The 17,125-nt window shown below is 40.5% G+C and overlaps 1 protein-coding gene across 1 annotated transcript; it reads left to right on the forward strand.

Annotated features, from left to right (window-relative positions):
• Positions 1-2,041: 2,041 nt before the first annotated feature.
• b3galnt2 (beta-1,3-N-acetylgalactosaminyltransferase 2) lies at positions 2,042-12,207 on the forward strand. Its single transcript, XM_034100835.2, has 12 exons — positions 2,042-2,268; positions 3,056-3,182; positions 3,535-3,635; positions 5,410-5,609; positions 6,151-6,246; positions 7,418-7,528; positions 7,631-7,709; positions 8,147-8,330; positions 9,605-9,730; positions 9,893-10,052; positions 10,130-10,186; positions 11,219-12,207. Exons 1-12 carry the CDS (start codon positions 2,160-2,162, stop codon positions 11,354-11,356), a joined length of 1,488 nt encoding a protein of 495 aa, XP_033956726.1. The 5' UTR covers positions 2,042-2,159; the 3' UTR covers positions 11,357-12,207.
• Positions 12,208-17,125: the final 4,918 nt, after the last annotated feature.

Here is a 17,125-nt window from a genome sequence, read left to right on the forward strand (position 1 = left end):
TGGGACTTTTCTTAAAAATCCTAATGTCCCAATGTTCCCTTCACCAATAAAAAGCAAGCAATATTTGAATTAGAATATAATCCACATTGATCGGCTGTCAAACTATCTGATCCGACTTCACCCGTTCAGTCCCAATGAAGCACATTAGCTGAATAAATAATTGTTTATTACTTTTGTATTTCCCTACCTTTAAAAGTAATTGTTGGATGTTTAGTTAAATATTTTTCAGGTTATACAAAATAAATGAAATACTTAGGATTGAAAAACAATTTTTTTTGTTGCAGTAAGCTAATTTGACTTATATATATATATATATATATATAGCCCAAAATCAAATCCCAGAGGGCTTTGCTGTCTGTACAACAGAAGCAGCCTCTTTCTTTAGACTTCAAATTCAGATAAGAACATTGTTTTCACAAATTGGTTTTATGAACCAAAATCAGACATTCAAGAAGTATGTCTCAATAGTAAATGGAATGCACTTAGTTCTCAGGTGGGACATAACTAGATACAAATACATCTTTATAGATCTGTAAAAGGAAGAAAAAGTGTCTGAACACTGCAACAAAGAAGATTGGAATGCGTTAATAAAGCATAAATAGGTTTCAACAAACATATGAACTAAGATCAGAGTGGGGAACAAAACCACAAACTATGCTTAGAAGAGGGACCGCAGCAAAGCAGGATGTTAGGTTGTGTTTGGAGAAACCCAGAACATGCTATGAATAGCCTTTTCCTTTCAAATGAATAATGTGTTGCAGAGAGAGAACTACATCTTTGTACTGAGTACATCTATGAATATGATTCCAAAAATAATTATATAATACACAGGAAAGTAATTATCCCTAGGGCACTTGGTTATCTACATCGGGAATCTGTGCTGGAGCAATTTTCCAAATTGAACAATGAGCCCCCAAAGTGTGCACAAAATACATGAAAATAGTCCTAATGTCTGATGAGATTATTTATCTACACTCAGCATTTCTACTCATAACATTGGCATACTCTGTTGCATGCCAGTGTATTCCATTACGTTATTATTTCTCACTGAAAGAGGGTTTTAAAATGACTAAAATAACATGTGTGAAACACTCCTTATTAACATCTGTACAAATGAAATGTTTACAGCATGGCAGCAGGTGCTCCTGGTGTCTGGCCCTCTCTTCCTCTCCAGCAGGAACACTGGGGCTCTCAGAGTCAGAAGAAATCCTCCTCAAACACCCCTCGCCATGCACAATAGATTGCATTTTAAATTATTTATATGCACCACAGAGTAACGGGTTTAATAAAGTTATGTTCTAATCTTAAAGCTACAACACGTTGCCTGGGTCTTGTAGATAGATAACATTATTTGTATCTTAATTTTCTACTCTGCTTAGAATGTGGTTCTGATTAGAAAATTCCCAATTTGGACTGAAGCAAAACCCAACAAAGAAACTGAAATGTTATGTTATAAACATGCCTTAGAGATACTGTTTATAGCTCACTACTTCTAAGGACATGTGATAAACTATTTGCATTGTTTTGTGCTTACAATAACATTTGGTTTCCTTTTAAATATGAAACTTGTATACCTGCTTTATTTGTTTATGGAGATGTTTCAAATGATAAAATGTATAGAATAAACCAACATACCATTTTTGAGAATGGAAATATACTACTGCTGATAATAATGCTATGTAACCCTAGATTTATTATACTTTTTGTTGTTCTTATCTGGATATTAATTTATTTTTATTTCATGCCCTAACCCCTTAAAAAAATGATATGTCAGCTGTTATGTTTTGGTTACAATGACAACTTTTATTATATAATTGCTGTTAATAATAGTATTAATATATACATTACAATAATTATAACACAGAACAAGTTTAATTATATCCTAACCAATTTGTATAGCCTATTCATATTTTATTGTACCTTCGACATCACAGTACTGTTTTGATTGGCTGGAGTGCGTCGAACTCGTTTTCCCAGAGTGCACCGCGGCAGGGCTGCTCGTCTCCCATTGGTCTATCTCTCCTTGCAGCGGAGGCAGACATGAGGCGGTGGTGAGAGCCCGGCGGAGCACACACGGAGCGGCTCACACCGTGCAGTGCGGCTCAGGAAGAGGCTCAGCGCCGCCAAAGCTGAAGGCTGCTCCGGCGAATGAAGGGTCCATGCTGAGGCTAGCCCTCATTCTGCTGCCCTGTGCTGTCGCCGTCCTGGTGCACTTGTGGTTGGCACAACGACCCTCCTCCAGCCCGTTGGACAACAACACACACTCGGGTACTTTTCTCGGGTTTTACCTCGAAAGCCTTGCAACTTTTTTCGACATTCGAGCGGCTTGCTAACTTTGCCTTTACCGCCCCGTTGTGTCTGTTGTTGTTGTTGTTGTTGTTGTGAGTTTGTGTGGAAATAGGTAGTTTAATGGTGTGTGTGTGTGTGTGTGTGTGTGTGTGTGTGTGTGTGTGTGTGTGTGTGTGTGTGTGTGTGTGTGTGTGTGTGTGTGTGTGTGTGTGTGTGTGTGTGTGTGTGTGTGTGTGTGTGTGTGTGTGTGTGTGTGTGTGTGTGTGTGTGTGTGTGTGTGTGTGTGTGTGTGTGTGTGTGTGTGTGTGTGTGTGTGTGTGTGTGAAAATAATGTTACAGTTCAGTAGGGCTGGGCGTTGCTGGGATAGTCTAATGTCTGAAACAGACTGAAGTGAGCTGAACATCTCTGTCTTGTTACAACTACTGATCTCTGCGCTGCTTTCAAATGGAGTTTGGTCTCGTATGATCAGGAGGACCCTGGAGGGGTGAACCCGCTTTTTAAATCAGAGGAATATAGTGACCACCTTTTGATGCATGATGGTAGAATGAGAACAATCGGATGTGTCGGAATCAGAGATGGATATAAATCAAGCATGCCTCAAAGTGTATATTATTTCATTATCTCTGGTTGTTGCCTTATCGGTGTCACCGACTGTTGGTCATTTATCATCCCTATCTTCACATTCTCATCACTGGATCACAAATTACATATTTTTTTGTTTTTTAATTTCAATATGTTTTGCATGGCTTTTTGTTTCTGATACAGATGAATCGTTACCTTTCTATGAAGTTTTGGTGGGAGTGCTGTCAGCAAGACACCATTATGAACTGCGACAAGCGATAAGGCAGACCTGGCTGGGCTACATCCGAGACCACCCTCACTTCCAGCTCAGGTCTGTAGGGTGGAGCTCCAACTTCATCTCTTGGTTCTCTTTCTTTCTGTCTCTTTTTTCAAGGCCAGATTCATACGGTGGAAATAAAGCCTGCGGGTTTGAGCAAATAACTGACTGCCCAAACTAAACCTTTTATCTCTACCTGACCAGAGGCCAGTATTGTTCTCTCTTTCTTTCTTCCTTTCTGTCCATTTCCTTCTCATTCAGTGATCTGAGTGTGGATAAGGTGTGATGGCCTTTAAGCAACCCTCAGTAACCATGGCAACGGAGGGTGGATAGATGGACATTTTTTAGGAATCCTACAGCCTAATATTGGGGGAAATTGCAAAAGTGTGATTGTGCTGATTTTCAGAGTGGGGGTGAAGTTCATTGTCGGAGAACATGGGTGTCCCATTCCAGAGGAGGACAGAGAGGATCCATACTCCTGCTCCCTCCTGAACTTTACAAAGCCAGGTAAAAATTATATAAATGATAGTCAGCCTCACCCACTAATGAAGGGGCATCTGCAGCTGTAATATCAAGAGACGCTCCCTTGCATGTGAAATCGTCAATAGGAGAGTGGAGGCTGAATAACAGGATGGGACATAGATGAGCTGAAAGAATGCATGTTCAGAAAATAAGTAAAACACCTTTATTCATGTTCGCCCACAGCTCAAGGACACCATTATTTTCCTTTCCTTACCCAAGGCCAAAGCAAAGTCTCTCCCAGCTGCTGCAGCCCTAACTAGAACTGCCTTCTAACACTTACAAAGTAAAGCTATACAAAGCACTGACGCACCATATAGGAATTAATTGAACGGGCTCACTGTCAAATCCACAGTAATTGTTATGTCTCTCACCTTCACAGGGCCCGCTCTATTCAGGTGATTCACTACTTCTCTCAGTCAGTTTGGTGTTTGCTGCCTTCATGAAAACATAATTACCGCTCATCAGAATACGCTTTTTTTCAGACGGCGGCCTTTAGGGTCATGGTGATGTTTTATTTTTCCAGCCTGTTCTCTGCTCTCCGCTGGGTTAATGGTCGTAACTGTTGACGTGATTTGCTTCATAATCAGAGGCTTGAAGGCGGCTTTGGAGCGAGATGCTCGTTGTGATTGGAAGAGAAAGAGACAACTGCTGCTTTTACACACAGTCGGGTACCTTACTCAGGATTCAGGTCAAAGCACACATTAAATGGACAATTAATTGTTGTTGAAATATGTTTGTGCTGCATTCATCATTAGGGATTTTTTTTTGGTGACTAGAACTAAGGTGAATGCTAATTAGTTACTCAGACTCTGATCTGCCAGCAACACAAGGTGCATGCTTTGTACTGGTGATAAAAGTCAAAATCTCGATGATTTAAATAGATTTTGTGACCTCAAGGCTGATATTTCTTTTTTCCTTTTTCTGTGTTTGTTAATTGTCTCAGCTCTTCCAGCTTCTCAAATGTGAATTTAAGCTTTTATACTGGATGTTGTTGATCGATGTTGATGTTTGCATATATTTTTGATGATAACCAACTGATTATAATGCAAATTACTTTCAGCCTTTCAGATTCAGCCTTTTTGACTTGATTTGTACATTGCATCACTAACTGTTAAACTGTAAGCAATAAAGGATATTCTTAGATTTTGTTTTAAAGAAAATATATATAGTGAATAACTTTACATTGCTGTTTATTATTAAGAATTTATGCAAAGTTTTATTTATTTCCCCCCAGAATAAACTAGCAAAAATGCTGGCAAGCGCTGTTATGGCTCTTTTTGTTAAGTGTGCTAAAACTATTAATTGATACTTAAATATATATCCTCACAGACTGGTGCAGCGCACTTCCACTCGGCCTGTGTGAGAAACAGTTGGTTTGATAAAGTGCTGCTTTGTCTTGTCTGTGATTCCTGGCCTCTAATTGTTTGGCGTGAACAGCAGAACTTGTGTAGAATGCATATAAAGTAAAAAAAGACTGCTTCCCTTTAACAGCCTTGATCTTTTCATTGATCTCCTGGGTAATAAACTGCTCTTTTGTAATTAAGAAACCACACTCACTGAGCAGAAGCTCGCTTTGAAGACAGCGGCTCCTCAAAGTGCTGATGGTGTAGCTTTACCAGAATCTGCCTTCTTCTCCGAATGTGTTCCCTCTCCCTGAATAACTCGGTCTTCGTCACTGAAAAGCGACGGTCAGCATGTTGGAATTGTAATACATTTCACGTTTGCTTGTACAGTAATCTTTGCCATCCCTCTGTGCCAGTGGTGGGGCCGGATGCAGAGATAGAGATCGTGAAGGTGTCTGACCCCTCGCTGCTCGCCCCCTCCGACGTGTCTGCCATCGCCCTGGATTTCAAAGTTCTCCACCCAGTGGTGATCACGAGGCTGGGGGTGTTTCCCAGCGGGACCCAGCCCGAGCTTCAAAGCAATGTGACGGTGAAGCTTCTCCAGCTCGACCAGGAGGTAACACCACCTTCGCCTCTGAGCTAGGGCTGCTCGATTATGGCAAAAATCATAATCTCGATTATTTGGGTCAATAATTGATATCACGATTATTAAAAACGATTATCCATTTACTTTGAAAACATCAATTTATTGGAGAAAAAAATGTTGAACAGTATGTTTAGCAGTTGATTACCCTGAACTTTAAGTGTAATTCAACTGAAAAACCAAAAAAAAAGTTACAATAATAATAACAAAATTATCGTTTTATTTCAATTACGTTGTTTTCGTAATCGTTGCAAGCTGTAATAGCGATTAAAATATGATTAATTGAGCAGCCCTATTCTGAGCATAATGTGTCCCGTATGAGTGTTCCTTTGGAGGCTGCTAGACACACAGCCTGGGGGGAGCTGGAGGACTCAGTGCTGGTGGTGTTTACTGAAAGACACTTACTAAAGTTACTGTCTTAAAGATAGCAGGAGTATTCAGTGTAGGTGAAGTTACGTTTGTGAAAACTGTTATCGATTAATTCTTATGTGGTAAAAGTGTGTGCTCTTTGCAGGAGGCTGTGGTCACGGCTCGCTTCAGTGCCATCAGCACCGGCACCGTGGTGAGCGGGGTGTGGTACAAACCAGTGGAGCAGTTCATCTTGCCCAAGGTCAGTTTTGTACTCAGAATTTCTAAAATCCTGGTTACCAATTTTGAGCCCAAGTCCGCCAACTGACACTCTCCCCTGTTATTTGGATATTTCATGGAAATATTTTCTGCAAGTTCTATTTAAATGGAGCAGTTCTGTAAAATAATGATCCAATGGCGAACACAACAAACTAATTGTGTCAAAAATATTCAGAGTATTAAACATAGCTCTTTTTAGGAAGTGTACCAGGAAATGACATATTCAATGATTTTAATGAATTATTTCCCAACAGAAAATAAATTGCTATAGGACAGGGTTGTGGAAACCTTTTTCAGAGAGGGCCAGATTTGATAATGTGAATATGCGCGGGGGGCCAATACTCCCTTTTGACATCTTTTAAACATAAAAGTAACACACTATTAAATCAAAATGTTCAAGGTCACAATTATATTTATTTTTCAAATGGCAATGTAACCAAATAAAAGACACTAAAATGCAATTCTGCCTTTCATTCATATCTGGAATGTCAGGTAACATTGAACAAAATATATGGAATACCTTAAACTTTATAGCGGGTTTTACCTATTTTTAATTAACGAGGTTGCTAGTCAGAATCAGGTCTGACAAATAATAATCTAAAATACTGAAAATAAATTGCTCAGTCAAACCATACACAAATTAATTCGGGAAATATCTCCCCCATCACTGATCTGCAATACAAAATAAATCATATGTCCATTCTTCCTCAGATCAATATATACAGTTAAATCCGCTTTTAGCAAAGAGTCCAGTTGCAACCCAAACAAAGGCAATTCAGTTTGGTTTGACAGTGATAGCGGGCCATAAATAATACATTCTAAGACCGAAGCTGTGAGCCATATTAAATCTGACGCAGGCCGACCTTGGCCATGCCTGCTATAGGCAATAATTTGTTTGGTAATACTTCTTTCCTTTATCTAAATGTATCGCACATTTGAACCATTAACCATTTTGAGAAAATCTGCATAATACCTTTCAAATAATGTGTACCACCTGCTATTATTGATACACTATTTTTTCCAAAGTTTACAGTATTCATTTATCATGTTTCTGCTAATTGTGCATAAAAACACGTAAATGTACAGAATAGATATGCTTTGTTGCACGGGAAGCAACACCAAAAAGAGATTTCACAGGACTTTTTTCCACGCAGGGTTTTGAGGGGACACTGGTCTGGGAGAATTTGGATTCTGCTGGATTGACCACGGTCAACTCGTCTTCTGTGCAGCTCAATGACGGAGGAGGTGTCCTCAAGATCTCCTCTGTACGTACCCATGTACTCAAGATAAATACATTCAGAATATTCCCTTTAAAGTGATGTGAAAGAAAGCAAACCTTTTTTTTCTTCTGATTTCCTAAATTGCAGATCGCCGAGGGCTTATTGCCTCATAGAAGTGCACTAGGATTTCCCGGTTTGGCTGGAGGGTTCACATTTACTATCTATGGTTGGTCCTGCAAAATAACTAATACTGAGCTTTTTGTAAATACATTTCGATCAATATCAAATCAGCATACTTTTAGATTTTTTTAAATCACTCTGGCTGGTTATGAGAATAGCTCCTTTATCAGCTCAGGGCTACAGCGTCTATGCTAAATGGAAATGAATATGTATTTTCAATCTTGATTTTTACATGCATTTGCCTTTATCTGGGAATCGTTTTGTACCCATGTTGAGTTAAACAAAATGAAGTCCTCACACAATATTCTGCTAGCAGAAAATATTATTCATCCTGTGGAAAAGAACAAATTGTTATATAGAGTTTTGCCATTCAGTGATTTAAGACATTATCCCTCAGAAGTGCCTTAATGTAATCAAAGAGCTTTTAATATCTTCTTTCAGAGGAAAACTCTCTTATTGTTTCTGTTTCTATGTCCACTTCAGATGAGGACGGTCTGTCGGGGCTCCTGCGGGGCCGCCCGGCCAGGATGGAGCGCCATGCCTCCAGGCTGAGGGAGGAGGACACCGCCCTGCAGCAGGAGAGCCTCCGGCACGGAGACATTGTGTTCGTAGACGTGGTAGACACCTACAGGAACGTGCCTTCCAAACTGCTTCAGTTCTATAAATGGTAAGACAAGTGCTAATGACTCGATTTTCTGTCTCCAAATTGCCTGGGCCCTCTGAGGAAATCAGCCACCTGAAATGAAAGTGTGTCGTCGCCTCGAAGTGTCTCGCTGTTAGAAACACGATTGCAATCACTCAGTTAGGAAATCTACAGTTGTGAGTCATCAGGTAGAAAAATCTAGCGAGTGATCGTATTTGCAAGACCCACTGCCCCTTCACTCTCGTGGTATTTAACACTAGAACGGCCAATCAGGTCAATTTGACCCAGAGCTGTTTTTTATTGTATGTAACTTTTTTTTCAATAAAATATTAAAGTCTCCCAGTCCGTGACTTTTCCTGAAAGTGTGTTATGTAGCACCCTATGTTGTTAAAAATGGCAGTAGCGTGGCGTGGGAAAAAAATGAGGGGAAGCCAATAATACGTCCTTTCTTTTGGGTCGGGGGTGTGGTGGTCAATGTAATAACGTAACCAGATGAGTGATTACAGCACCCGGTATCATTTTGTGCAATCTACTGTTTCACCATAACATCTAGAGGGGCGCTGTTTCACTCTTTGTAAAATACTCAATGAGAATGGGGGAGAGACGGGCCGGCAGCAACACACAACAAATAATGTTTTTATTTATTTATTAAAATTATATAACTACAATCATAAAAAACAGGGGAAGCCTGGCTTCCCTTGGCTTCCTGGAGAAAACGCCACTGAAAAATTGTCAATATGAAGTCAGATTGAAGAAATCGCCCAAAAAATTGCCATTTATACCTATTTCCGAGCAGCGGGTCATATTGACCCCACCCCTTTTCACGCTATTGATTTAGCATGTAAACAAACATGACGTGTTGCTATAGCAACACCTTTTGTCTACTGCGGTTCCTTATAGATTGAGAGATAGATATATTGATAGGGACAGTCTGTAGTGAAGGAGCGCGCTCCCGCTCACGGGAGACTGCTCGCGCTGCGCTCCGCAGCAAACAGCTGTTTGCTTTTCAATCAACAACGACAACCGCCTCACGAAACGCTATGTTGTAGCGTTAATAAACGAAACAATTTAACAAAATTGCAAGAATACCAAATACCACAGGACCATTTTTCTTTTTAAAGCAATACTTTTACCTTGAAAATCAATGCATTCTAATACCGGGTCAATTTGAACCCGGTGGTGGTTTTAGGTATAAAAAAATCTGGCGGTTCTAGTGTTAAAAGTAAATCCACTGAGGGGTATTGCCAAAAAATCAGAAGGTGGGCTTTAATTAAGGTTACAAATTCCCTCTCTGACAGGTCTGTGGGAAACGCTGACTTTAATCTGCTGCTGAAGACGGATGATGATTGTTACATCGACGTGGACTCAGTATTAATGAAGATTGACCACAAGGGTCTCAAGCGCAGCAATTTCTGGTGGGGGAAGTAAGTACGATTTGTTGTCTGAGCCTGTTGACTGTATATTTTGCTGGTGATTTCAATCCACTTGACTTGATCAGCTGAACTTAAGATGAAAGAAACAGGACTGCTCTGTCAAAGCGATGAAAGGGAGACAGAAAGTGATGATAATGTGCCGTCCTGACCCAGTTTCAGGCAGAGCTGGGCAGTGGACCGCATTGGGAAGTGGCAGGAGCTGGAGTACCCGAGTCCCGCCTACCCAGCGTTCGCCTGCGGTTCGGGCTATGTGGTCTCTCGTGACCTGGTGCAGTGGCTTGCCAGTAATGCGGATAAACTGAAGGCCTACCAGGTAGTGATTCCCAGAGAGTGTTTACAGTGGTAAATAATCCTGATCATAATGTGAGGAATTGTCCTGTCTTGTTACAGGGAGAAGATGTGAGCATGGGGATATGGATGGCAGCTGTTGGACCACAGAAATATCAGGTAAAAGAAATGGAATGCAAATCATTTATAGAATTCAATTCATCAGATTTTGTCGGGTAAGATGAAGTCTCACTTTTTCCATCTTTGTATGTGTAGGTGTTTTCATAGCACACTATATATCAAGTTGATATAGGCATTCAATGTCTGACTTTGAGATATATTAGAGAGAGGAAAGATGTAACATATTCTTCAGGAAGATGACAGGGTAAAAAAATGCATATATGACAGGTATGATATATAAGTTCAAGATGCAAATGTCAATAAAAACAACAAAATATTAAACATTTAAATATAAATGTAAATAAAACAAAACGATCAAGATAACATGTTCCCTATAATTACATCATATTCAAGCATCATGGTTTCTCATCTCAACTTGTAGAACATGCTGAAAGAAACTGTAAAACAAAGAGAGACTAAAAGAAGTTAAAACAAATAAACATTCTTATTTTTAATTTCTTAAACCTTTTCTCTCAAATCTTATTGAAACATTTTGATATACATGGCAAAAACAGGACTAATCAATTAGATTGTTTTCACTAGTAATTCACTATTTGACTTTATAATTGTTGTGCTTTTTATAATTTTAACAAACTGGTATGTTTATTTTGAATTAAATAAAAATGGCACATTCCCTATGGTATACTAGGCTTTTAAGCTCAGCCTGACTTGTAAAAGCATGTGCTTGAGGAGTCTGAAAACCATGGATGTATGAAGAGAACTGAATTCAGCCCAGTTCACTGAAAGGCGCTCAGTGGTGCGTGAAGCCAAAAATGGCCTGACTCAGGAACAAAAAAACACAGATCATCCGGGGACTCAGGCCCAGAGAGCATACACACTTGCGTTAGAGCATAAGCCCCGCCTCCGATCCGCTGGGACACAGCCTGTCTCGGCTCAGTCAAATGAATAGAGGGGGAAAAAAGCCTGCGATTCAGTTTTTTCATGTTAACAATCAAACTTTAGTAAGACATTAACCAGTGTATGGCTGATAACAAAATCAGAATATGCATGTTAACACGGACCACTGCCCAGGACCCCGGCTGGCTGTGTGAGAAGGAGTGCTACCTGGATATGCTGTCGTCTCCCCAACACACCGCCGAGGAGCTGCACACCCTCTGGGACAGGAAGAGGGCCTGTGGAGACCCCTGCGGCTGTTCCTGGGGCCACTAAGTCTAGCTCCCAGCACAAGTACCACGCGGCACTGTGGGTAATATGCACTCAGCACTTGGTGTGAGTTCAGTTTCCGTAAAACCCCAAACTGACTTGTTTTACTTTATGATTAAAACACTTGAGATTTGGCGACTTCCTGTTGGAAAATAATCTTAAAAATGTTAGATTTCATTGCAGGTTCTTAATATCAACAACATACTGTACCAACATTATAAACCATATACAGCACTAGAATATGTTAAAAACTCACATGTAGCTGTAGCATAATGTCAGCATTTGTATCAGGAACTTGATTATTTAGTTTGAGAATGAAAATGTCTTCAGTTGAACAGACAAAGGTGGAGAAAGACTGGATTAAAACATTTTTTTAGTAATGTGATCACTGAAAGGGATGGACAAGACCCATGCACAATAGCAGCATGTGGTTATTGTGTACAGAATCACTGCTGTAGGAGTTGGTTACTTTGTAATATTGTAATTATTGGTACTCTGATAAACCGTTTGGTTTAAAAGCGATATTTGATGGGCATTTAAAGATGATTGACTTGACATTGCTTTATTTTGTAAATTATTGTCTAAACCTTTTCATCCTCCTTCACAATTTGTAGATTTACGATGAGCTTTATCACAATCACACACAGTTTGTACTGTAACCGTCATTGTGCAAATAGTGATGTGGCCTTACTGTGTTTGTTAGGGGTCATACTGTGTGTGTGTTATAACACTTGTGCTATCAACACAGATTTGCAACGCACAGTTTTAAAACTTGGATCAGCAGTCAGTGACTGCTCACTATGTTGGCACTGCTTTTATGAAACCCTCCTCACAGGAAATAAAGAGAGATGAATGACTTGCTTGTTTTGTTGTTTTGGGGATGATGCACACGATAACAAGTCACTGGTGGCTTCTTTGTTGGATCCATGTTGAGCCTCAAGTGTTGTTTTAGCTGTTAGGGCTGCTGATTCGGCGCTAGAGACACAGTCAATGTTCTTATGTTGTTATATGAGAGGCTTTCTTCAAAAGAATATAAAACAAATGTTTTTGACCTTTGACTGAGCCCACAAGAGCAGCTGTTACACTCTGTCCAGGGACGGAGGCTCCAACCCGCCGTGCTGTCTGTCCTCACCATAACCTGTCTATACTTCAGAGGATGTCTCTCAGGGCAGACTAAACTTCCTCAATATCGGTTTTCATGCTACTCTTGCTGTGCATGACACGACTCTGAACAGAACCTCCCCATCAAACCTGCGCTATTATCACCCTACAGCCCCCAGTCCCAGAGCAACGCCTCCTAGACATCCTGTGAGTACATCAATCATGTGAAGACTCGGAGGCTGCCATGGAACAAGTGTTTTTGGGAAGGCAGACCTTTTGGCGTTCAAACCAAAGCTGGAGCGGGCTTTAGTGCAACAGGCCCAGTGTCACAGACTGGGCAGCAGCCACAAAGAGGCCCAACACCCTCTGGCACTGCACCGCCGACACTGGTGCACTCCATAATCTCCTTCCTTCTCTCATTGGTCAAGCATGCCTATTTGATGACAGAATCCAGAACTGACTGACTTAAAAACAAAGTCCCAACCACGAGTACTCAAAAAGGAAGCAACTAGAGGTAGCTGTTCAGGTGCCAGATTTGTTGACCAGAACCAGATTTGTCCCTGACCTTTGTCCTCCTAACCCCTCAAATGCCAGGGTGGATACATAATCAGGGTCTGGTGGCATCAATGAAGGAGACTGGTGTGATAGATTCAAAAGATAGAGCTGATTTGAGGCCACTATTTGAGGGTCCTCTGCATAATCTCCCACTATCTTTGCATGAGGTCCACACTCGGATTACAGATTGGGTCCCGCTCAGCCCACAAATACTGGCTTTTCCTCCCTACCGCCAGAACAACAGAACTGTGGGGAACTGCCCCTTTGCAAAGGGGGGGTACCGTCACCCTGGCCACTGTCCCTCTTATCACTTCCATAATTAGATTCCCCTGATTTGAGGCCATAATTCTTAGTGGCAGGAAAAACACAAAGCTTCCCTCACAGGATCTTGAGGGAGAGAAGAGACACACATGTAGTTAAAGGTAAAAGAACATAAACATTTGCAAGTTAATAAAAAAAAGAAAGAAAGCAGTCCACTTAAAGCATCGAAAGCAGTGAAACACTCCTGAATGCGAAACTAATTATAGGTGGCAACAGCGCTTCAGACGTGTGTCCAACACCTATCACCAACAAAGACTATTGTTAGTCAAAAGCAACAAAAGATTCAAAGCTATGCTCCCTGGTAATGTTGTGGACAGCATTGGCCTCATTACCAGTCAGTGTGTGATTATTGTGAGCACAATTGTCACCTGAAACAAAACAAACCAAACTAAGTGCAAGGCAGCCCAAAAATCAGCAACCAAAAACCGTGAGCAAACAGAATGATAGAAAGAGGAAGAGTGTCCCACCCAGCGGTGTCATTTATTCGGTATGATTGCCCCTGATCAAAGGTTGGTCGTCACATGGTTACAGGTTTGATCTCTTTAGGTGATTGTCTTCCTGAGAAAGTCAGACGGACACTGCTGGAATGATAACCGGGGAAACTAGTGGAGTGATTTTGCCCCAAATATTGATCAGCGGCTCTGTGTTATTCAATAGGACTGAAGAGATCCAGCCATCAGCTCATACACACTGAACAGACTTTAAAATGTTGACATAAAGCGAATGTGGTATTTCTTTATGAGCATTCTTCTCTGAGCATATGCTCGTAGTTGCTGCATCTAATTGTTTGTTTGTTTAGCCAAGTGATTGATGCCAAGTCACGAGAATAGGACTGCCTCTGTGTATATCTTTGTGAAAATGAAAGATGATGCTGAGTATATTTACTAATGGGGGGGTAATACAAGTTGTTTAGGATTCTCCTACCTGCCAAACAATTTATTCCTGCAATTAACCTGACATTGGAGCACACATTCCTCTTCCTCCGAACCCCCCTCCTCCTTCTCGGCCTTCCCAGCTAATCTTTCGCCTCTTCTCTTTCAGTGAGCTGTATGATAACAGTCATATCCGCATCTGTTCCACTCTCCTACGTAGATAAGGACGGCAGTTTTCACCCCATCAGCCTCTCTCTCGCTGATTTGGCTCAAAGGCCTTCATTGTGAAGCATGAGAGAAGCGTGGAAATTACATTACATTACATTGCATTGAAATAACACGCAGATAAGAGAAATAAAAGTCAAGCTCTCATCTCCGCTCTGGTGCATCTGTAGAAGATGATGTTATTGAATTTGTCTGAACTTTGATGAACGCTGTGAGGGTATTGTCACTCAGCGATGTGAAATGTTTAAACTATTAGCATTTTTTTCTTCTTCTTCCAGAGATATGCTCCAAATCTTCTTCTGCCTCCTTTGTTCCCTGGGTGTGTATGAACCCTGTTCTCTCTTTCCTACCCATCCAACCAGGCAATCAATTCAACCACATCATAATAACTTCAGAGAAATTGTACAATGTTTGCCTTACAAATGCAGCGCTGTGAACTTTTCCTGAGGGGTCCTTTTCACCACTTTTTGTTATGCTTTATCTCACCCTATGTCCCGCCAACATGGGGTATTTACATAATATAGAGAGTACTTTTCTGCTGGAAAACATCTCATACTTGGAGCGATAAAAATGTGAATGTATTATTAGAACAAGCAATGGTTGGATAATGTAAAATAATGTTGGGTCAGACGGGAACACTACTGAAGAATTCCTTTGTTCTCTAAATCAATCCTTTTGAAAAAGCTGGACGCGTAAAGCAGAACTAGAAAAAAAAGTTTACAAAACCCCGGCATAAGGAAAGATCGAGATTCAAGAATATGTGATTCATCCATATGTTCTACAAATGACCTCACGTTTTTAGTCGTATCTGCCCTTAAACAAATTTGTAATCTTTTCTAAGAAACGACGAGATTACTATACCTTGAACCACTGACTTATTTCCACTCTATTAATATTTTGCCATGAAAGGTCAATCATCCATTTAGCCATTGACAAGCACTGCTCTCAGAAAACAGAGGGAACTCAGGCGCTCAAGTTAATTGTATTTATAAAATCCTTTTCATCTTGAGTTACCTCCTCTCAAAACTCATCTTCTTGCGCTGCGGTTTGAATATTTTGACATTAAGGATTTGATTAATTTTCCTCATGGTCCCACTTACAGCTCAACAGATGAAGCGCTTCATCAACAGAGCAGATACGGAATCTGCTCATAGCTTTTTTGTTAATTTATGCCCCCCTGAAACTAACAATTGTTATTTTTTTGCTTTGAGCCCCTCTTGTCTACATAAGGAAGCAGGCCGTCTTCTTCTATTCCTCCATGTTTCTACAGTAGCTCAGAATGGACAATCTAAACTCCCATTTTTACTTAAAGGCCACTGTCATGTTCTCACACGTTCTGAAAAGGACGAGTTTCCTACTAAATCCTAAACAGCGTTACACATTATATAAAGAGTATTTTGGTATGATATGTGATCATGTTCTTTAGGGTCTGCGCACTGACTTTAGGTCAAATGACCCTATTGAGTTGTATCCTCAGTAGTACTGTACCATCCTAACTCATTATCTGTTCCAGTTACTTTAATGAACTATTTAAATGTTTTATTCATTCAGGGTGTCCGCGGGGTCTTACAAAGTATTAAAAGTTGATACATCAATTTTAGCGAAAATTAAGGCTATTAAAATGTAAACGGCATTTTCCAAGGTTTTACATTTTGTAGCTTGTTTTCAATAAGTATATACATTCTCCAAAGAGGTAGTATTCTAAAGTTTGCCTGAATGTAATCATTGCGTAGGTGTGTAGTGTGATTCTTTGGAGTTTATTTATGGCATCCCGTTGGATTTGACGTCATCCGAACAGGACATCGCACCCTCACTGTTTGATAGCGCGCGAAGATCCGTTTACGCGGGTTGTTAAACAACATCGTTATGGGGAAATGCAAGTTTGCGTCCAAATGGTTAGAAGATAAGGAGGAAGGACAATCAATACTGTATATAGTAAATGTGAGGTAAAGTGTGTCGCCAATGTAACCGGTTAAAACTCGAAGTGGCGATGTATGGATAGGGTCTTAAAAAAGTTCTTAAAAGGTATTACATTTGACTTCAGGATTCCTATACCCTGTCATTACTTGTTTTAATTACTATATTCTACAGATTATACATACATGTTTGGTCAGTTTTGTGCCTTTACTGTGACATGTTTACATGCTTTAATGCAAAAAAGTGCTTTATTTTTCTCATACCGCCTGTGCTGAAGTATTTCTTTTCACCCTCTGTCTGAAACCAGAGCCCGCTCTGCTCTGATTGGTTAGCTTGCCGGCTCTGTTTTGATTGGTCAACCGCTTAGAGATGCCCCTTAGCCTATCACGTACAAAGTGTTGGAGTGCTAGCCACAGCAGCGCAAGTGTTAAGTAGTGATGTCACAATGTTAGGGAAATAAAAATGGATTACAATCGAGGCATTCCAGGCAGGGAGGGAGTTTGTGGGAGAGAAAGTCCCTCTGTAGGTAACTTTGAGATGGCAGCCTTTTCAGAGCATTTACATGCACACAAACCTATAGAACACTACAGGAAATCGAAATCCCCAAAAAGCTTAATAGGGCCCCTTTAGCTATTTCAACAGTATTTTCATAACTCACTCTGTAAAAGTACCCACACTAAACAGGCCTCTTGTTTATGTTCCTTATCAACAGAAATATCTAGACTGGATATACACTGATCAGCCATACAATTATGACCACCTGCCTATTCGTCGAGGCATGTAC

The sequence above is a fragment of the Pseudochaenichthys georgianus genome, chromosome 15 (genome assembly GCF_902827115.2).
Source record: "Pseudochaenichthys georgianus chromosome 15, fPseGeo1.2, whole genome shotgun sequence".
Classification (NCBI taxonomy): domain Eukaryota; kingdom Metazoa; phylum Chordata; class Actinopteri; order Perciformes; family Channichthyidae; genus Pseudochaenichthys; species Pseudochaenichthys georgianus.

Coding starts and splice junctions, on each gene's coding strand:
- b3galnt2 (XM_034100835.2), top strand. CDS start 2,160: ATGCTGAGGCTAGCCCTCATTCTGCTGCCCTGTGCTGTCGCCGTCCTG. Junction 7,710..8,146: donor GTTCACATTTACTATCTATG/GTTGGTCCTGCA, acceptor TGTCCACTTCAG/ATGAGGACGGTCTGTCGGGG. Junction 10,187..11,218: donor TTGGACCACAGAAATATCAG/GTAAAAGAAATG, acceptor ACCACTGCCCAG/GACCCCGGCTGGCTGTGTGA.